Source organism: Varanus komodoensis, unplaced genomic scaffold (assembly GCF_004798865.1).
Source record: "Varanus komodoensis strain SLA01 unplaced genomic scaffold, ASM479886v1 scaffold18_3, whole genome shotgun sequence".
Classification (NCBI taxonomy): Eukaryota; Metazoa; Chordata; class Lepidosauria; order Squamata; family Varanidae; genus Varanus; species Varanus komodoensis.
The window spans coordinates 14,551,594-14,572,845 of record NW_025335549.1 but is presented as its reverse complement, the minus strand read 5'-3'; the positions used below and the strand labels follow the sequence as shown (position 1 = coordinate 14,572,845).

The window sequence follows — 21,252 nt, the reverse complement described above, 5'->3', positions numbered from 1 at the left end:
GCAACAAAAGCAGTGATATTCTCTTCAGCATCATCAGATGCAGTAATATTCTCCTATGTGCTCCAGTGGCACCTTTGCTAGGAACTCTGGAGTGCCCTTGCTCACTACAACTGCCTACCAAAGGAAGTCAGGCTGATTGTCTTTGTCTCCTTTTGCCAGAGGGGAAAAACATTTTTAATCAGACAGGTCTTTGGCATATAAAGCCATCTGTTGCTGCTTGCTTCTTTTATCGTTGTTTTTCATTGTGCTTTAGTTGATGCATTGCATTGCTCATAATTGCATTTTTGTTTTAAATCTGGATGTTCTGGGTAGACATTTTAAGAGGCATTTTGGGGGAAGAAAAGCGGGAGAGAAGCAGAAGCAAAAGCAAAAACGCAAATGCGAAAAAATGCCAACGGAAAAAACGCAAACGCGGCTCCTGTCAGGAAGGCGTCAAAGGTGCTGTGAAGGCTCCTTCCGTCTCAGGCCTGCATTTGCAGGCTCATCCGACAGCAATGACTACCATCTTGTCTTGTCCCCACGCTTCTAATGTTTCTCACTGCATCTTACTTGCTTACATCTTTCCTCTAGGAAGAGAATGCAAAGGCATCGAGTGACTCAGACCCTTAGCCGCCTTATCCTAGAAGTTTGCGAGAAAGGACACCTACCATCATGAATGAATAGCCAATCCACAGGGAATACCACCCTTGTGGGCATGGTGGGATCTGAATGGTCTGGCTGTGCACAGCTATCACCATGGCGGGAGCTTCGCAGACTGTGCAGCTGGGAGGGAAGAAGAAAAAGAGTTGGGAAAGGTACCGAGCGTAAAAAGATTTAGAACATTTAGTAGAGCCCGGTTGGATCGGAGCAAGGCAGGGGCCCAGCGGTGCCCAGATCTGGCCCCCATGGGGCCCCCTTTTGGCCCTCAAGAGTATCCCAGATGGCCATAGCTCTCCCCCCGACCCCACCCAGTCCCCAACCACTGGCTGGTGATTTCCAAGCACTTAGACATCCTCCCCTTTCCCTAAAACTTGGGCTGTCTCCCCGATGACTTAATGACCAGCGTTAAGAGCCTTAACCTATAATAGGGTGGAATTTGAGGTATTTCTGTCCCTGCCACTTCTGCCTTCAGCCCACCGACCAGTAGAATGTGGGCCCTGAGAACTTCCTGGAACGGAATTTGTCCCTGCAAGGTCAAAAAGGGCTAACATTGTGCAAGCGCTGATTTCCGATAGCACCTGGGAGTGTTAGTGGGGCAAATGTCCCCAAATGTCCATGCAGCGTCCTGTGCCATCCCACCGGCCACCCAGTTGCTTCTGGGGAGGCCAGGAGACAGGAGAGCTGCAGCTGTGTTGTCCTCTCACTCCCCAGCAGCAGCTGCAGCCGGGAAGGCTGCCCCTGAATGTGGACATGATGTGTTGTCTAAGGGCAGTTCCCCAAAGAGGACTAGCTCTGCTGCTTGTCCTCTTCAAGCTGCACGAAGAGCTTTCTTCAGCTGTCGTGAGTGTCCTGCCCATCCATTTCACTGCGGAGACCCTTTCCAGGAATGTCCCGTTTAAGCGCACAGTTTTTCCAGCTTGATGAAGCTAGAGCTCTCTCGTAAGCCCTTTCAACTTCCTGTGATGTACAGCAGGCTGTGGGCAGGAAGTAGCTATCCAGATGGTTCCGATTTCAGCTCAAAGCATTGTTGGCTCTGGCCGAGCCAGCAGGGGCTTCTGGGAGGTGAAGTCCTAGACATCTGGAGATCTACCTGCTTCCTATCCCTGACCTGGACTCTCATTTTAGCAAGGATATGTGCAAGGTCCATCCTTCTTGTTCGTACCGGCTGATGAATGGCTGGATGGTCTTCCCTGTTATTGGCTCCATGCTCATTGGCATCGGCTCAGGAGTGGACAACCAGTAGGAATAGTCATTTCTAGATGCAAAATTGCAGACGTTGTTGATGTTGCAGAACATGAAGGGCATGGTGCTGAACCGGCGCAGACAGCTCCCGGCAGTGCCTGTCAGACAGGAAACTCCGATGAGCTGAAGAAGGACTTTCTTGGGGATATGTAATCTAAACAGGAGCCTCTTCCCAACTGCGGGCCCAGATGATGTGGTGGGACCAGGGCTAATGTCTTGCCAGCTGATCTTGGATGAGGGCAACCTCAACCCAAAGGGGGACCAGGGGCTTTCAATAGTGCAAAAGCTAGCTGCCCCTTACCTGGAGGTTGTTGAGTGGGAAGGAGGAAAATGGTGACCAACGTGTGGCCACCAACAGGGTATCCAAGAAGGAGGGTGGCCCTTGACCAAATAGCTTTGCCCACCCTTGCCTTGGGTTTTTGTCCAGTCCTCAGCCATAGATTCATGTTGTGGTTCTGGGCACACTTCTGCTACCATTTCCCACTTTAAAATCCAGCTATATGTCAAAGCTGTTGTGAAGGCAAAGGGCGACTTCTTTTATATTTTTTATTTATTTTATATTGTTAATTTTAATTTTATATTGTTATTTTTGTATTTTATTGTATTTTATTGGGTTGTAAGCTGCCCCGAGGCTTCGGCAAGGGGCGGCATAGAAATGTTTTAATAAATAAAAATAATAAATAAATAAAAGTCTGCACAGACTGAGTCAGGTCCCTGTCCGCAAGTCTACCCTTCTTTTTAGTGCAAATGTCACGGGACTAAGGGACTGTGTTTAGGCAGGGTTTAGCCATCATCAGGTGCTTTCTTTAACTAAGAGGGACTGAGTTCTGCCATACAAGCACCCCACAGCTTTTCAGCACCTTCTATGGGTGTGTGGCCTTGTGATCCTAACCAAAGACTATGTGGCAGCAGCAGGTTTTTCAGGTGCTGGACCTTCCTGCCACCTGCTTGTTCGATGCTGAACTGTACCTGACGCTTAAATCACTCTTTGGTGACTTTTACCATTGCTTCACTGGGCGCTGTTTATGTGATTGTGAAATCCTGTCGCTGCAGGAGGCAGGGGAACAAGTGGAATGCAAAGGCAGAGCTGGAGCATGGCTCAGCGGCAACCCAAACATGTCCGTCCTTTGCTGGTAGCAGACATAAACCCCAGTTACCTGCATCTTCTCATAGTTCCGTTCTAAGATGCCTTGGGCAGCAAAAGCAGAATTGCAGGGCAGAAGAAAGAAGTGTGACGTCACAAGGATTACATACCACCCATGCAAACAATTCTCTGCATTTCCTGCTCCACAAATGTGGCCCAGCAGAGGCCCTCTCTCACCCAAGTCCTGTCCATGGGCTCTCTCATTCCCCTGGACATAGAGAAGAGAAAATCCATCGTAGATCCGAATGGTTCCATGTGGGCAAAGTGGCGTGTCTGTGCTCTGGCTGTGGCGTGTTATGAGGAACCCGTGAGCCACCGAAGCAGTTCCTGGGGGGCCGGGGGGGCCCTGCAGCCCATCTGGACCGGGAGGGCCCTGCAAACCCCGCAAGCCTGTTTGTACAAGACGAACAGCGAAGTAGAGCCGCAGGCCAGGCTTGGCAGGCTGAGCAAGCCAAAAAGCTTCTCTGATACAACACACGTCTTCCATCCTTCACATTCCCAGTGCAGCTGGCAGTGCCCATCCCATTTATATATGTTAAGATTTTAAAAAATAAACTGATTTTGAAATGTGAGAGAGTTTGGCATAACATCCGTCTCACATCCCAGTTCTCTGCAATGAGCAACCAACCCTGCACAGCTTTTCCGTAACTTGTGCTAGAGAGGACCTTTTCACATCCTGGTGGGGTGGCAGAGATGCTACTTTGACACATCAAACTACCCTTTTATGTGGAAAGCTCCAAAGAGGGGATGCTCAACCTCAGGCGAATGGGCTAAATCAAGCCTGCCCGGGGTGCCAATCCACTGCCTCCTCCTCCTGACATTTTGGCTCCACCCCTTCTCCTGGCTCCACCCACCAATGAAATGCTGCCCCCAAGAGCTTCTCCAAAATGGAGTTGGACTGATATTCACCCATATTCTCAACTAGGCAACTCTCTGCCTCTGCTTCTCTGGGTACCACCCTTCTCCTGCGATTCTCCCCCACAGAGATGGATGGTCACCATACCTGGCTGACCAGAAACGCCTCTCTCCCCTTTACGTCCTCCTGGGCCATCAAACCCGGGAAGCCCGTCTCGTCCAGGATCACCAGGCAGACCGATTGGACCTGGATGAATATACAGATGAACAAATCAGAACAGAATTGCTGTGAACGTGCCTGAACTCTCAGCAATTGCTGGGTCAGATCCAGAATCTGCCTTCCGTTCACAGGAAGTCCCCCGCCCACATGGCAGTTCATGAGGGCCTCCTCACTTTCTCTAGAGGCAACATTTTTCTTGGACTGGGGGTGGGCACTGTGGGATGGAGCTGGTGGGGAATCCCACCTTCATCTGCACAGTTGGTCCAATATAAGTGCAGATCTTCAAATAGTTGGGCCACCTAATGAGAAGGAAGGACTCATGAAGAAGACCCTGGTGCTGGGAATGACTGAGGACAGAAGGAGAATGGATGGCAGAGGATGAGGTGGCTGGATGGGGCCACTGGGGCGGTGGGTGGAATCCAGGGATGGTGAAGGGCAGGACAGCCTGGAGGAATGTTGTCCGTGGGGTTGTGAAGAGTCGGGCATGACTTTGCTACTGAACAACAACACACGGCATCTGCCCAGAAATCCTGGAAGCGTAAAACCCATAATTCTTCACTGATAAACAGGACCCTGTCTTGGTGAACTGAACCTCATACAAATACTATGATAGGTTAAACCCACTGAGAGGGAGAGTTTCCATATTCTGAAAGGGCAACGTGGGTGGAGGGCTGCACAATCTCCAACTGAGCTCTAAGGGATGGGGGAGGACGGGAGAGCCTGGAGGAATGCTGTCCATGGGGTTGTGATGGGTCGGGCATGACTTTGTGACTAAACAACAACAAAATGCAGATCCATCCCAGGGAAAGAGTCCAGAGGAGGGCAACAAAGACGATCAGGGTACTGGAAACAAAAGACTGGATTAATTGGGCATGTTGAGCCTTGAGAAGAGAAGACTCGGGGAGCTGTAATAGCACTCTTCAAGTACTTAGAAAGTTGTCCCATAAACAAACCCCCATCTTCCTAGAGTGCAAGACATGGAATAATGGACTCAGGTTACAGAAAGACAGATTCTCGCTGGACATCAGGAAAGAAGTCCTGACTGCTAAAGCAGAATGGGAATGGAACCAGTGAGGGAGGTGCTGGGCTCTCTCACACTGGAGGCATTCAAGATGCAGCTGGACAGCCATCTGGTCCAAATGGTGCTACAGGACCTTTCTGACTCTACTATTCTATGGCTCAAGTGTGGCTTATGTAATAACTAGCCAACTATTACTTTTTCTTGCCTCTCCACTGAGGAGCTTACCTGGAAGCCCCGGAGGACCTGGCAGTCCAGGTAGGCCTTTCAGTCCGGGCTGCCCTGGGGGACCAGGTGGTCCTTGGTCACCTTTAACCACAATTGTTTGTCCAGCTGGGCCAGGTATTCCCGGAGCACCTAGGACAAAATAAAAAGAGGGGGAGAAATTAAAGAACACCAGTGGAACAGTTTAACTAGCTGGCCCTCTGGAGGATTCATTAACTGGACGACATAGACGAGGATGAAGAGCAGGGAGAAGATTTGCCAAGGCACGTTTCACCCAAAGGAAAAAGATTAGCAGAGTGATCTTATGGCCTCTAGTCAACATTTAGGTGGTCACAGGATTCTTCCAATTTCCGATCCAAGGTCAGAAAAGATCTCCAACCTCCAAGCTGAGGCTCCACTTTCAGACCATCGCCTGAAATTCAGTCCGACTGCTCCAAGATTTATTCTTCTCACATGGCTTTCTTAAAGACTTCACATATCTTGAAAGATTTCCCCCCTCTTTCTTGACTCAGGTTAGCTTGGGAAACAGTTCTATTGTAGCACGTGGTTCTCAGGAGATGCCTTCTGGGGTCCGGTAAGGACAGTCCCGATCCAGCGCTCACCAGATGTGCTGCACTGGTCCCTCCTGCCAGAATAATCTTTGTGGACCACTGGCGGGGGCTGAACAATGCTATAAGGTGCTGCTTTTCTCAGGCTGAGATCAGGCATCAGAAGTCAGAGGAATGTCTAGGAACACTGCCTTTTTCAGGCAGAGTATTTCGCACAGATGTTTGAGAGAATTTTGTTAAGTAGAAGGACAAATAGAGCAGATTACTAGGGGAAAGCGTTTGCACCCTCCCCAAATAATAATAATAATAATAATTATTATTATTATTATTTTAGAATAAATTGCTGTGGTTACAGGCAGTACACATATAAAACAAGCAATTGGCGCATAGAACTATCTTGCATTAAGACACGATCAATGTTAAAAGGGACATACACATGGGGCAGAAGTGGTGGAAGCACGTCTGCATTTGAGTATGTTTTGTAAGATGTGCATCCCATCTGAGCACAAGGTGAATGAGCTGCAGAAAAAGGTACTTGCGGGATCATCACTTTCAGGGCTGAAACAGACAGTACTTTAAAGGTGCAGCTGGCAGTGATGCCTCTCCTTCTCTTTTATGCAGAGTCATGCAATGACTCCAGCTTGGATTGGGGTTCTAGTCACGAGGAGTGGAGTGGACCTTTAACTATTTCTGCTACTTTGGAGTTGATCCAGATTGGTGGGGGGGGGGGGGGGGGCCGCCTAAGATTTCTGTTGCAAAATAGTGATCAAGAAAGCAAATAGATTCTGCGGAAGAAGTTGCAGGCATTAGGGCTTCTGGTCTGTATCCAGCCCGAAGAAGATGGGAAAGGACCAAAGCCCACTGATCAAATGCAACACCTACCTGGAGAACCGGGAGGTCCAGGGTCTCCTCTAAGGCCGGCTGGTCCTGGAGGCCCAAGGGGCCCCTTCATACCTGAAAGGCCAAACCCTTGCAGTGAATATACTTGGTAGAAACAAAAGATCCAGGTGCTCCCATGGCAACCTTGTTACCTATTGGTGGAGCCCCATCTATGGAACAACCTCCCCATGGTGGCCCACCTGGAACCAAACTTGTTATCTTTTCAGTGCCAGGTTCAGGCAGCCCCTTGTGCCAAAGCCTTTGGAGATTTACTGAGCTACTCAGGGGTTGGGTAGCTCAGTAAATCTTCTGGGATAGCTAACCCAGACTTCTGGAAGCCTGATTCCCCTCTCCTCTCCTTCCCACCATTCCTGGGCTTCCTGCTCCCCACCTGTGGGTTATGGCAAACATTCCCGTGAAGGCAGACACAGTGTCTTGCACCTCCACCTGAAACAGCCCAAGTGGTACCTGCAAAAGTGTCCCTGTATGCTTGGAGAACCACTGCCTCTTGCTCCTAAGATAAATGAGTGAAAACTACACCTGCAAACCAGAGCAGGCAAAGCCTTCCCTGTTGGCCAAGGTACCTCCAAGGACTTGAGCAGAGATGACACCAAGAGCCGGGGCGGGGGGGGGGGGACTGTCCGGTGTGAGGGTAACACACCTTCATGGGGCCATCGGCAGAGCTAGGAAAGGTCAAGCCCAAGACTTAATGGTCCCATGAGGGCAGACTTTAGACAGTACAACCGACAATTCTTTCCTGCCCTCAAAACTGCCTTTCCTTCCTTTGCAGTGGCGTCTACACCCTGCAGATGTTGGAATATTCACCAGCTCCACACAAAAAATAAAATACTTTGAGCATTGCACATTTTAAGCTCACTTAAATCCTGGCCTGATCATAAGAGCAGGAACAAAACAGGAGGTTGCTTCTGCTGCCCGAAGACGCTGCTCTTCTGCTGTTGTCTGGGTGATTATTGGGGGTTCTCCTGGGCTGTGAGTCCGGGACTTCGGGTTCTGCGCTCATGCACTACGACGCATGCTTAGTGGGAATGCTGCTCTACAGCACTGATTTTTATACATACCTGGGAATCCTGGAACTCCTGGCACACCAATATCTCCTTTCATGCCATTCAGACCTGGACGACCCGAATCTCCCTACAGTAACAGAATAAGGGTGATTTCTATTCCTATCAAAAATGCCACCAAAATAACGCAATTGCAAACAAACCAAGCCGCTGAGCTTTGTTAATGGGAACTTAAATGAAGGAAGCTGAACAGACTGTGGCTTGGACTTAGACACAGTTTACCTAGACCTGTTACCATCAACAGGGATGAAGTTTGTCTGGGCTCAGTTGAATTGCGTTGGGTGGTGAGCATCCATCGGCCAACGATGGTGATGACTGGCCCCTAAAGCTGACCCTCAAATAGCTCCTTGCACTGGAACATTTAGCATGCTGTCAAAAAGCTGATGAGCTGCAACAGTTATGGTGCCGACCAGCATTTTCAGCAAGTGTTTTGGGTTAGTGCTTCCAGATTTCCTGGCCATTGGTCTTGCTGTCTGAAGCTGATGCAAGTTACTCCAAAGGCACATGGTTAGGGAAGGCTGGTCTGCAGCCTTAGCTTTGTTCTTCAGCACAACCTGAATGTACTTATGATTCCAACAAAGCCTGCATGGAAACACTTTCAAGAAAACCTCAACACTCCTCTCACACCTTGCTCACACCTCACATTCAGAAGGAGAAGCAAACATATCTGTATCAGATGTTATGCTCTTTCTTTTAGAAAGATGCTCTTCCCAACTAAAGACACACAGTCCAGAAGAAGTTCCACCAAATTCAGTGAAGCTTATTTCTAAGTTAGCCTGCACAGGAGTACAGACTGAATATCTTTGTTCCGAAACCAACCCATCTTTAGAAACATTTTCTCTCCCTTCATGCACCCACCGGGCGTCCAGGTTGTCCTTGATCTCCCTTCAGACCAGGTAGTCCAGGCTGGCCGGGCTGGCCGGGGTTTCCCTTTTCACCTTTAATTCCTCCAGTTCCGGGAGGTCCACGGGCACCTTCTGGACCAGGTAGACCTTGACGTTGCAAAATAGAGGTCTGCGTGTCAGTGCAACTTGGCTGCCTTAAGTTCGCCTTTCCTAGGAGATGTGAGAGCCTGTGCGGTATAGCGGTTCAGAGCGTGGGACTGGGACTCAGGGGATCTGGGTTCAAGTTCCCACTCAGCCATGAAGGCACCACTTGGGGCCAGTCACAGACTCTCAGCCCAACCTGCCTCACAGGGTTGTTGTTGTGGGGATAAGATTGAGGGCAGCAGGAGGGGAATGATGTAAGCTGCTTTGACTTCTTTAAAAAGGGTTAGGATATGAATCAAATGCATAAATTTGGGCAAGGGCCTGTGAAAAAGATGCACCCCCATGCCTAGGGTGGACAGACCTGGCTACAGAGGGGTACTGCCATCTCCCCACCTCAGCAGACAAGCTTGGCTTCCGCAAAGGAAGTGTGGCCCGAGCCAGATGCTGGACCGCACACCTCCAACGATCACTAGGAATAAGAACATCTGTGCAACCTGCGCTCCTCAAGTCTCAACCTGAGGCCATATGAGATTGCAAGCTCCTCTCCCCTCATTCCCACAAACGCTGGAACACGGTTTGGCACACATTTCCCCAAAGGTACGTTGTTGCATGCATTTGTTGAAAAGTAGAGTCTATTCAGTTATAAGTACAGGATGTTGCTCTCATCTGCAAAATGCCCTGCAGGCTTGGAAATGTGCAGACTTAAGACCAGAATTCAGGAGGTGCAAATTGGATAACATCTGGATTAAAGCCAAATGAAATTATTGTCTCATCCACCCTTAATTACGACACTGAGTCGCCTGGTTCCAAATCCCGCGTTCTTTACATAATGCATACCAGGCAGAATGCTGGAAATGTTTTGCAGATGGCATGTGAGGGAAAGAAGATCATGATCAAATCTGGATACGTGTGTTGACATTTTCAAACATTTCATATTTTCATTTTCATCATTTGTGTTGGGGGCACTATACGGTGCAAGGAGATTTTTTCCCTTTTGATTCAGCTGAAAGGAATGTAGTTGAGCAATGCCACTGTCATGGGCAAATGATACGCTTCGCAACACGCAGGCACACAGTGATGGGAAGGGTTGCGTTCGACTGGACACACCTCCGTGTTTATACCACTCTTATTAATTTCATTGGGAGGCACATACAGAGGTGAGGTTGTCAATGGATTGTCCCCATTCATTTTCAGCCACACAGATACATATAAAGCCATCATAAGGTGGTAAATGATTACAAAATGTCATTTCTATTTTAAAATTAAGAACAAGCATGAAAGTAAGTGATGCATTTCATTACATAAATGTGTGGCACAAAATAAGACATGGAAGACAGATATTGCTGATCTACTGAAACATTAAACTAATATTCCAGATGTCTCCCTTGTGCAGATTTTCACATTTTGTCTGTGCAAATACTGTCAAATGGATATCATAATAATCAAGTTTAACTTCTATAACCACTTTAAGTTCAAGATTGATCATGGTATCATGACTTGAAAAGACATCAAATAAAGCAGTCTTCACAATAGCTTGGGGAATTGACCATGTATACCAAATAAAAATAAACTCCCTAACCCAGTTTTTATTTTTAATATCACAAAGTTTGTGCAAACCAGAAAACATTTTGGAGGACAATTTGGACATATAATCCACCTTTTAATCTGTATGAACAATGCAGCTATGGAAGGTAATCACAATTCTTAAAAGGCTAGCAAGGTTTGGATGTAACAATAAACAATGGTTTAGCATTATGTGCAGTTGTGTTGGAGGAGGAGAGGAGGGGAGAGGGTACAACTGCAAGGAGACCAATAGGAAGCTTTTGCTTCTGTTTTCAATTAACCACAGTTTAGCACTATGCCTGAACCATAAACTGTGGTTAATCTTAATTACGGTTTATTGAAATCAACCAGTTTCATAAACCATGATTTGAACGTGGCTTGCTTCAGTAAGCCATGGTTACAACTGGCCAGGTTTGGACATCATGCTAACTTATGGTTAGTTAAAGTTGAAAGTTATTTCCTTTTTAAGACCTCACAGAATGACTGGGTAAGGTGGGAGAATGCAAATCAGAGACTTGCCTGAGCTTGTTGACATAATGATAAATCACAGTTTGTTATGTCTGACACAGCCGATGTCTCAGTCACAGTCAAAATAACCACTTCAAACAATGAATGCAATGCAGTAAAGCAAACTGACCAACTGAAGACTCTAACCTGGAGGCCCTGGAAGGGTCAGAGTTCACCAAAGCCCAATGATCGATGTTAGGGGGGATAGCAGACACCACACAAAACAAGATGACTCGTTAGAAGTAGCACAAACGAGATATTGATACTAAACAGTGAAATCCATTTCACCAGCAAATTTTTGCATTTCAAAGACTGAAACATGCATGCATCCAGCAACCAACCCCCATGTCAATGTACATACTTATCTGTATCATATAAATTTTAAATAAAACTAATTCCAGTGGCTAGGCTGCTATAATCAACCTGAGGCAATCCATGACATCCCAAGCATAGTTGAAATTTTGGTCTTAACACTGCAACCTGAGCCTTTCTCCCCGCGAGGTTCCACGCAAATAGAGAGATGGGCTATCAGGGCAACCATTTCACTGACACTGCTGCGTAAGGGGCAACTGGCTGAAAGAGCTGGTGGTCTGCATTTTCTTCTACTTTCATTGATGAGTGGGGATGATTCCTGTGGAAGGGCCACCCAAAAAACCTACATGTCCCGTTTGGGCAGTAAAATGATTTCAGTCCTGCTTTTAGGAATCAGGTGAAGGGCAAAACTTAGTGAAAAATAAAATAGGAAATGGGAGCATTGCTACAAAATTATTCATAGAGCAAAAAAAAATGGATGTTGTTATTCATTATTCTTGAAAGTTCTTCATTAACTCACAACAAAATCCTATGCATGTTTATTCAGAAGCTAGTCTAGATGAATATGGGATTTAATTCCAGCTAAGCTTCCATATAGCCTGAAATGCCTGATCCTGCCTAATCTTGGGAGCTAAGCAGGATCAGGCCTGGTTAGCATCTGGATGGGAGACGTGAGTGCTTTGTTCAGCGGAAGGTTGGACCCATTGGCCTTATAAGCCCCTTCCAACTGTAGGATTCTATGATTTCTAAGTGTACAGAAGGAAGAAGCCTCAGTAATCAACCATTCAATCAATAGCGTGTTTTTAGGCCACAGATTTCTCCACAGATTAATCTTCATTTATTTGTGTACTAGCAACTTTTACAAGAACATTATAAATTCGGTCACGGTTGTTTTCCCTTATTGCAGGCTGGGGGCCGAGACAATACCAGCTTACCTAGGACTGCATACTGTGTTCCATAGCTGATATTTGGTTTGGGGACTTTCTAACTCACAACATACAGCATAGGCCAAATTACACAGTTTTTGAAACTGTCATCTCTTTAGATAGAGATCAGTCACAAGAAGCTGCAATCTGGAGCAGAGAAGGACCAGGCAGTGGGACCCTTTTCTCATCTGCCCATTCCACGTTGCCTCTCACCCACCAAGCTAAGTTTTCTTCTGCAGGGAAAGGATATGGTGTTCCCACAGCTAGGGACAGTGTGCTTGGGTGGGAAAATGGGCCAGAGGAAAGGGTTAAGCACGGTCCCCTTTGCTCCTTTTTGCCTACAGTTCCATGGATGCTTCAAGTATTAGCTAAGCTCTTTCAGGCTGTAGGCCAAAACATCTGGATGGGCAGGAATTGTCCACCCTTGTTGGCACATGTTCTCTGGCCTCCAGAATCTGAACTTCTCTAGTCCTCTTACACAATGCCTCCTATATGTTTACTATTGCTACGTTAGCAGAGGAACGCTCTGCTTTTAGAGTTTAAATATTCCTTTGGATTTCAGGGTAGGAGTAGGTTAAAGTCATGCCCTCATCACAGAACATGTCAGTGAAATGTTTCAAAAATATACATCTCCCATGCAATAATTAACCTTAAACCAGCGTATATGCATGCATAGGTTTTCTCTAGCTTGCTCTTTTCTCTACATTGTTCGTCAAGCATAGTGCATTAATACTAAACAAAGAATAAGGCTAACAAGAATATTCTTCTGTAAATTGGAATGCAAGTTTTGCTATGAACTGAAGTATGGAAAGTCCAGTGGCACTCAGCTACCGAATATAAATACATAAATATGATCCCTTCGTTCTTTAATGTTTTGATTTAAAATCAGACTGCGGATTTAATGAACCATAACTACTTGCCATATTACCGTAACATCTAGATTTTAAAACAGTTTCTTTGGCCACACTTCTGATGATTTGCTTCTCAGAAGCCAGGATAGCAAAACTTCCAAGACATCATCTTAATCTGAATAATACTGAGGTGTATGCCAAGTCATTCCTGTATGGAAAACCTCTGAAAGTATTATATTTGGGCATGACTAAGACTCCATAAGTGAAGCAGCAATGCTCAGTGAAATTAGAACCGAGATTAGAAGAGAAATTAGAACCGCTGGGGCAAAAGCCTTTCTCACAGCACCATTCCTTTGCATGGATATTCAGATGTCCTAATGATCTTATTCCTCCTAGGTACGTGTGCATAGGAATGCACGGCATGTTGCGATTTTGGGATTCCCTTCCAAGGGAGGTGTGACTGACACCCACGTTACCTTGCTTCCAGCGCCAGGACAAGACTTGTTAAAATTTACTCTGTTTTTGGATTCTGACTATTGATCTTGCTGCTGGTTTATTGTTGTATTGGTTGGTTGTTCTATTGGTTGTATTGTGTTTAGCACCCCAGAGCTGGCATTGCTATAGACCTGGACCAGTGCCCTCTGGAGGACAGGAGCCAAGGCCGGCTCACCCGCCTGTCCACAGAAATCCCATTGTGAGGCCGTCCGACACTGCCAGGGGTGGTTCCCTCTGATCTCCCCTAGAGGAGGAGCGTCTATTCTCCCTACGCACATCCCAGCATGACTTCTCTCTGCCACCAGCGGTCAGTGGGCCACCATCCTAAGCCCCTCCAGCACTGACATCAGGCAGGGTGAGGTCCCATTCACATCCTGCTTTCTAGCTAGCATTTTGGTTCGGTTCGGTTCCAGCAGATTTGCAAAAGGTGTGTATAAAGTTTTGAATTTTTTTGGCTGGTATGTGTGTCTGTATTAATAATCCACTTCCTTTTAGATAGATGGGAAATAGCTTGACAGTTAGGAGCAAAGTAGGAATAAGTCAATTTTCACAATGGATGCTAGTGAAGAGCCCTTTGGAGACTAGTGCTATTTATTTGTGAATGATCTGGAGTTAGGGTTGTTCATTCCATCAAAATAGCACGAGGAAGGCATCTTTCCAAGTCAGCAATCAGAACACATGTGTATAACAAGGTTATGCTACTATGCATTCATAATGTACTGTATAGATTTTGCACGTTACAATGATACAGAATTTATCAAGGCGGTACTGGTATAGCTACTGGCCTGAAGCTGGTGCCCACCAGACTTCAACTTATTGGTTTTTGGTTGTATGCATGTCAACACCTGAAGAATATTTTCCAGCTGAGCAAATCTACCGAATAAAGGGATGCAATTCCCATCAGCCACAGCTAGGATAGACCATGGCCAGGAATGCTTGGAGTTGTGGATGAAAGCATCTGGAAAGCACCAGGCCGTCGTCTAGTCTCAGAAAGCTTTAAGTTCTATACTCAAATGTATTACTTGGCCACATTGCTTCCAAACTCATGGTACCATTTTGGTACTGCCATGAGTATAGCAAAGTGAGGCAAGAATCTGCAGGACACAGACTTTCTAAGGGGACCCATAACCAGCCTCCTGCATTTGGTCATATCTCCTAATTGCTACTTTCTGTACTACAGTGATGTAAAATTAATGACTTGGCATACCCATTCTAGAGACAGAGACTTTTTTTTCAAAGGAGGACATTCAAGTTCATGCATGCAAAGTTATTACACTGGAGTTAATAATCTAACCTGTGGCACCTGGAAGTAGGGATCAAAAGTTCACCAAGGCCATCATTAGAAGGGGGAAATATCAATATGGTTAGGTATGTCAATAAACTATACATTTTCATGGTGATCTATCTAAAATACCTTTCTGTATATTATGTATAGACCAAACTGTTATAACAATGCAATTCCAGGTATGTCTACTCAGTAGTAAGCCCCACTGCCTTCAACAGGATTGACACCCAAGTAAAAGCATATAGGATTGCAGCCTAAAACAATTCAATTAAAATAGTCAATATTTTCCCGTTTGCAGTGGAGAGTCCATCAAGGAATTCTCACATCAAAAGCAAGCCATGTTGGGACTGGAGAAACTTCTCAACTGAAAAAGCTCATCCGCTCTCTCTTTGGTGGCCAATTGTCTTGCGGTGTCCATGCTATGGAGATGGCATTTCACCCATTGCAGGCTATTTAGAAAGACTAGAAGAACTGACTTGACTAGCGATAACAGTTTGGTCTGCACATATCAGTACATGCACGATGGAGTGAGATGAACGCTCCATATTGTGCAGTATACATGCAATACAAACCAAGATGGGGGCAAAACCACCGAGCAGTTACTGGCGTTTTCCCACTAGAGATCTTCGGAAACTCTCTTCCAAGCTTCTGTACAATTGAAGTTAGTCAAGTGGCTATTGGTGAGAGGAACTTTCCTCCTCATGGTATGATGCAGTTTTTACCCGTATTTGTGAACCACCTTCAGAGTTGGAATGCCGAAATGCACATCTCTTAGAGAAGCGAAGAGATCTGTGGGTGTTGAAAAACTTAAGCCGACAAGCACATTAGTGCTTCTACTACACAACTCATTCCATTTCTGATAGAAAGGAACAAAGAGCTCCTGCTGAAGTCTGACTCATTAACTTCTGCCTTCCCTGCTCTGCCTACTCTTGTTTAATGAGGTTCCATTGGGTTTTGCCCCAACATTTTTGAACTGCAATGGCCAAAAACTGAATTCTTGTCACCAAAACCTAGATCCCATCTGTATGGCATCACTTTCAATGCTGGATGATTAATCAAAGATGCTTCACGCATAGGTCAAAGAACCTCACAGAACAAACAGACCTGTGAATTAAGAGGCCAGTACAACTGGTCCATTTGCAACCATCCTTAAGCTGTTCCACTTGGTCTATTTTAATGTAGGGCTTAGGGGCATACGTGGCACAAAAGGTATACCAGATTTCTGTGGGTGGGTGGGAGGCTGCCAAAAAATGTCCTGGTCACCATGCAGATTTTATCAAGATACCCAATAACGGCTCAGTGGTGTTCTCCCACAAGAGAAAGTTTCACTCCCAGAATTAGTACAGAAACAGACAGCAAACAGGACGATGGATGGATGGGTGAAGATGACGTGGTGGTGCACCGAATCCGCTGGAGCTGTGGATGGAGCAAGGATGAGCATACACAATGTATGGATGAAGGAAACCATGATACGATCTGCTCATGCCGTGCCACTAACATGGACTGGAGTTCCATGGGTCCTGTGGGCAGTGCGCATAATTACGTTTGTGCACAGGATGGATTGGTTTATCACATGGCGTCATGGTGCAGGCATATTTGGCAGATGCTATTAAATTCGATTGGGTGCTCGGCCAGATGATTGCCGTGATGTCATGCGGAGGCCATCTCAAGTTGGCAAAATTTGCTGGCAGGTTATCGGTGGCTGCTGTTGGGTTTTCTCTCTTGAAATTGCTATGTCTGGAGCACCTTTCTGTGACGAATTAGCGATACCCAGAAGGCAATGGGTGAATGTCTTGTCATGACATGTGGAATTACTCAACAGACCAATCAGTGAGTCAGTCTGGGTCAACAGACCAATAACCTGTCAGCAAAGTGTTCAGAGTATGGATCTTTCTCTCTCTTACCTGGCCTCCCTGGTATGCCTGGTGGCCCAGGGCTACCCTTAGGTCCTTCGGAAGGTAGTCCAGGGGGTCCTGGAGGGCCTGGTGGACCTTGACGGCCGGGAAATCCCTCTGTGCCTGTCTCCCCCTTCAAACCAGGTGCTCCGGGGGGCCCGGGAGGTCCAGGTAAGCCAAAATCACCCTTCTGACCTGTTTAAAAGCACAAGAGAGACATTTACTGCTACCATAGCATTCAATTCCTCCTAATGCAGATAAAAGGGTGGTCCAGGATAACTCTCAGCGCCTTGGTAACCATGCATCAGGTCTGCCCATTCCTAACCTGTTATAACCTGTTATAGAAATGTTATAATAATAATAATAATAATAATAATAATAATAATAATAATAATAATAATAAGCAGGACTGGGCATCTTCAGGCAGAGGACCGGTAGCTCTGAATTCCCTGCCCTGATGCCTAAGTTTGGGACTTCCTACACTGAGCTGGAAGGTAGACGAGATGGCCTACAAGGTATTCACCAACTCCATGGTTCCATGTCAGAGGCTGTGTTCACTTTTTGTTTGGAGGAGAAGCTGAGCAGAGGACTTTGGCCATGATGCTTGGGCAGGTTCAACCCAACCTGATATTAAACTTGAGGATCACAAGGGATGAGCTCTGAGATCCCATGTCAGGAGCAGTCTCACCCACAAAGTCTTATCTATCATTACTTTTGATTCCACCTTAGGGGAAGAGAGCACCTTAGGAATCTAGGGGTGACACAATACAGGTCAGCCTGTTTTGTCTATCAAGCTCAGTGCTGCATGCTCTGATTGGCAGTATCTCTCCAGACCACAGGCTGAGTAAGGCAATGCCTTTCCCATCATCTATCTGATCCTTTTTGCCTTAAACTGGAGAACCTGGGACCTTTTCCATGCAAAGATATGAGTGTTACATGGCGTTATGAGTTCTGCTGTCCACCGATAAAAGAGAAATAAACTTTGCCTGGTAATCCTGGGAGTCCTGGAGGTCCAGGGCGGCCAAAACCGGGTTGACCTAAACAACATGATCATCAAAGATGAGTTAATTTTTGTACATCTATGAACACAATACTTGATAATAGAAATCACCATTTTAGATAGAGGTAAAGCAAAACAGAAACAGGCAAGGTGGTGCTCACCTGTTTCACCCTTCTGCCCTGCTGGCCCAGGAATGCCATCCCTCCCAGGCTGTCCTTTCTCCCCCGGAGAGCCTGGGGAACCAGGGTGCCCAATGTCACCTGAAAATGATAAAAGAAAACATGATCCAAGCATTAGGTATTCTGCCTGTCCCCCACACACGCAGACCGAAGAACTACCAAACAAAAACACTGCTGCCAGACAGTGATGACTGTACTGGCTAGACCACCAATGGCCTGACTCAGAAGACAATTTCCTATGCTCCTTCCTCCCTTCCTAAACTGCTAGAAATGCACTGTGTTACCACTTACTTGACCTTGCCCTCCTCAGGATGATTGGAATCCGGTGGCCACAGTCTAGCTGGTGAGCGCCATTTTGGTTTTCTCCAATGCCCTACAACCCTGAGGCAGTGTAAGATCTCAGCGTGTGACTTGAAGAAAGAGCACTGAGACTTCAGTCCCAAATAGCTTGGCACTTGGCTCTTCTCAGCACTCAGAGGCGAGGAGTGCTAACTAGACTTCTCACAATGAAAAATCGCTTAACTCCAAGATGATTTGAACAGACAAAACAGCAGCAGGAAACAGATTTTACAGCTCTTCACACATACCTGGAGGCCCAGGTGGTCCTGGAACACCTGGATTGCCTGGAGGTCCATCAATACCTTTTGGTCCTGAAAGACCTGGTGTCCCTGTAAAAGCAGAGCTGTAGCTTAATAAACAAAAAGTTTCAGTTGCAAAATATCATGGAAATTGCACCCTGTCCCCGTGAATTAGAGCCCCTGGTACAGACACTGAAAAGAAGGAAAGACAAACTACCAGAAAGTAAACTGCACAGACAGACACAGGCACAAACACTTGGCATGCTATAATATCGGAAGAAGTTGGATAGGACAGAGAGGACAAAATTTAAGGTCCAGGGAGGTCTTTTGAATGAGAAATGGGACATCTTTGAAACTTAAAAATTACACGATCCACGATCCACGATCAATGAGAAGCATGGTCCTGATCCTGCCTGCTAGGTAAGGGTGGGCAGCCTGGCAACCTCTGGGTGTTTTGGACTACAACTCCCATAATTCCTGATGATTGGCTACACGAGCTGGGTTTCTGGGAGTAGCAGTACCAGACATGTTTTCATAGGTCTGCCTTCATGGAGAAGGCAATCCTGCTAAGGAAAGTCAAAGGCAGAAGAAGACAGGGAAGCTCAAATGCAAGATGGATTTATCTAATAAAGTTTGCGAGAGTTGAGCTGGGCTGTCAAGGCCAGGACATTTTGGAGGGCTCCCATTCATAGGGTTGCCATGAGTTGGAGATGCCCTGACCACGCGTAACAACAATAACACAATGGTGCAGCTGCAGAATCCCATTAGTGTGGCACGGAGAAATTCCTCTCCCAAACGTTTTGACAACATAGCAGGCCGACATGTCTGAAGCCCAGTGTGAACCAAAGCAGAGCCATTTCTGGAAAATGGGATTGGGGTGGTAAAACTTGCAATCAGGAGCAGGTCCCACTAAGGCAACTTGAGTGGCACATGCCAGAAGTTGCCAGCAAAGCTAGACCCAAGGAAAGATGATCCACCATGGCCCTCCTCCTCTCCACCATGGGCTCGCCCTTCACTCTCATCCACCAAAATGGCTCCCTCCAACATCGGTCCTTTTCTGCCCAGTGATAACTGGGTTAAAGCCAGAATGTGAAAGGCAAGAATGACCGCTGTAATAACAGGAGGGAAAGTGGATGAAAAGAAACATGTCTTTTAATTAACTCCACCCCATTGATCCAATGATGTCCACAGCACTCAGTCCCATCAGATAAGAATGAAAGCAATTAGAAGAAGAATTACCTGTTTCAGGATCCAAAAGCAAGAGAGCATGCAGGGAAACAGAAGGAGTGAGCATCAAATTAAGGGGCAATTAATTACCTGGGAATCCAGGGAGGCCGGGTTCACCTTTTCCACCTGGGTTGCCAGGTAAACCAGGCAAACCGGCACTGCCAGGACTCCCTTTAATGCCAGGGTTCCCTGGAAAGCCAGGCAAACCGGTGTCTCCCTAGAAACAAAACAGCAAAGCATTTAGGTTCAGCAAGACCACCCTCCACAAAGTGCATGGCCATTTTGGACCAGTAGGAGTGGCCACTGGAATTCGGGGAGACTTGGGTGAAGAGCTGGACCGTGGCCACCTGCGAAGGCTTTCCACCTCTCTCTGCCCACGCTGTGATGGGTACAGCCAGCAGCTGGTTCCACCACAGCAGAGGAGCTCCATGTATGCATTGGCGCACTCAAAACATTTTTGCCTGGGGCAAGTGATGTAAATCAGGACATTGGCCAAGCGTGCTGCAATCCCACCATCTAAAAACGTGCACTTCAGAAAAAGTAAAGTTGCACACTGCATCCATTGCAGTAAGAGTATTTGCTGGCATGTCTTAATGTTGCAAGAAATGCTCTGCTTCTCTAAGTCAAAAGAATTTTTGCAAGGTTCTGCAACCTGGTACTTGGCATGGAAACAATGCTCCGCCCCAGAAAAAGGCATTTTGACAGGACAACATACCTTAGGGCCAGGAGGACCTGGAATCCCAATGTCTGAACGGCCTGGATCACCCTTGTCTCCCTTCAGTCCAGGGAATCCAGGAGAACCTGGCTGGCCAGGACGTCCTGATAAGCCTTGTGAACCTTTCACACCTGCGGGACCTGCCCAAAATAGTTAAAAAAAAGTTATGCAGCAGCTTCAAAGAGCTCATATTGTTCCCAACATACCAGAAAGAAATAGCAAGGAAGAGAACTTGTCAAAACATCATGTTTGCAATGGAAGGGAAACAACCTGGATAATGAAACTGACAGTGCATGTTCCATATATTGCTTTGAAATGGAAAGACAACATCATTAAAATGGTTTGCAACCACAGTTCAAGAAAAATATCAATGCTTTTGAACTCATACACAAGAGATGCCCTCAAACTATCTCCACCCCCAACAAACATTGTCAATACTGCTGTTCTGTCTCCAGAGTATCTTATATAGTATGTAGTCTTTAACTGCACTTTGTCACCAGGGCATAGATGACCATGCCCAGGAGGACTTTGCCTGGAAGAGCTGCAGGTAGCAAATGATCTCTCAAGCCATGCTGGCCATTTGGGCTTCCAAAGGCAAGGATGGACCTGAACGCAGTCGCCCAGGAGCACATCTGGGCCCTCAGGGAGAGAGCAGCCTGCCCTGAAAAGATCAAGTTCCTCCTGAGCGAGTCAAACCACTCATCTTGTCTTGACTGAGCCCCATCTTGTCTTGATCACCAATGAGGATCTCCTGAGCAGCAAAATTGGCTTACAAAGGAGTCTATAAAAAAGGCCTGAATCAGGACCAAAGTACCACCTTAGCCTCAGGTGCCTCATCTCCCAACCCAACATTCAACCAAACAGCAAGCTTATTTTCC

At 46.5% G+C, this 21,252-nt stretch overlaps 1 protein-coding gene across 4 annotated transcripts in view; it reads right to left on the bottom strand.

Annotated features, from left to right (window-relative positions):
- COL4A5 (collagen type IV alpha 5 chain) overlaps positions 1 to 21,252 on the bottom strand; it is an 84,461-nt gene that overhangs the window by 3,399 nt on the left and 59,810 nt on the right. For 3 of the 4 annotated variants that reach the window (XM_044427238.1, XM_044427240.1, XM_044427241.1), the window contains 16 exons: positions 20,375 to 20,514; positions 19,750 to 19,876; positions 18,442 to 18,522; positions 17,837 to 17,935; positions 17,662 to 17,712; positions 16,685 to 16,870; positions 14,790 to 14,798; positions 11,059 to 11,067; positions 8,711 to 8,844; positions 7,850 to 7,922; positions 6,774 to 6,845; positions 5,347 to 5,475; positions 4,029 to 4,127; positions 3,203 to 3,415; positions 1,802 to 1,979; positions 648 to 762 (listed from right to left, as the gene is read on the bottom strand). In XM_044427238.1, the coding sequence (XP_044283173.1) occupies positions 648 to 762; positions 1,802 to 1,979; positions 3,203 to 3,415; positions 4,029 to 4,127; positions 5,347 to 5,475; positions 6,774 to 6,845; positions 7,850 to 7,922; positions 8,711 to 8,844; positions 11,059 to 11,067; positions 14,790 to 14,798; positions 16,685 to 16,870; positions 17,662 to 17,712; positions 17,837 to 17,935; positions 18,442 to 18,522; positions 19,750 to 19,876; positions 20,375 to 20,514 (1,715 nt within the window). The remainder of the gene's footprint in view (positions 1 to 647; positions 763 to 1,801; positions 1,980 to 3,202; positions 3,416 to 4,028; positions 4,128 to 5,346; positions 5,476 to 6,773; positions 6,846 to 7,849; positions 7,923 to 8,710; positions 8,845 to 11,058; positions 11,068 to 14,789; positions 14,799 to 16,684; positions 16,871 to 17,661; positions 17,713 to 17,836; positions 17,936 to 18,441; positions 18,523 to 19,749; positions 19,877 to 20,374; positions 20,515 to 21,252) is intronic. The other variant, XM_044427239.1, reaches the window with a different exon arrangement.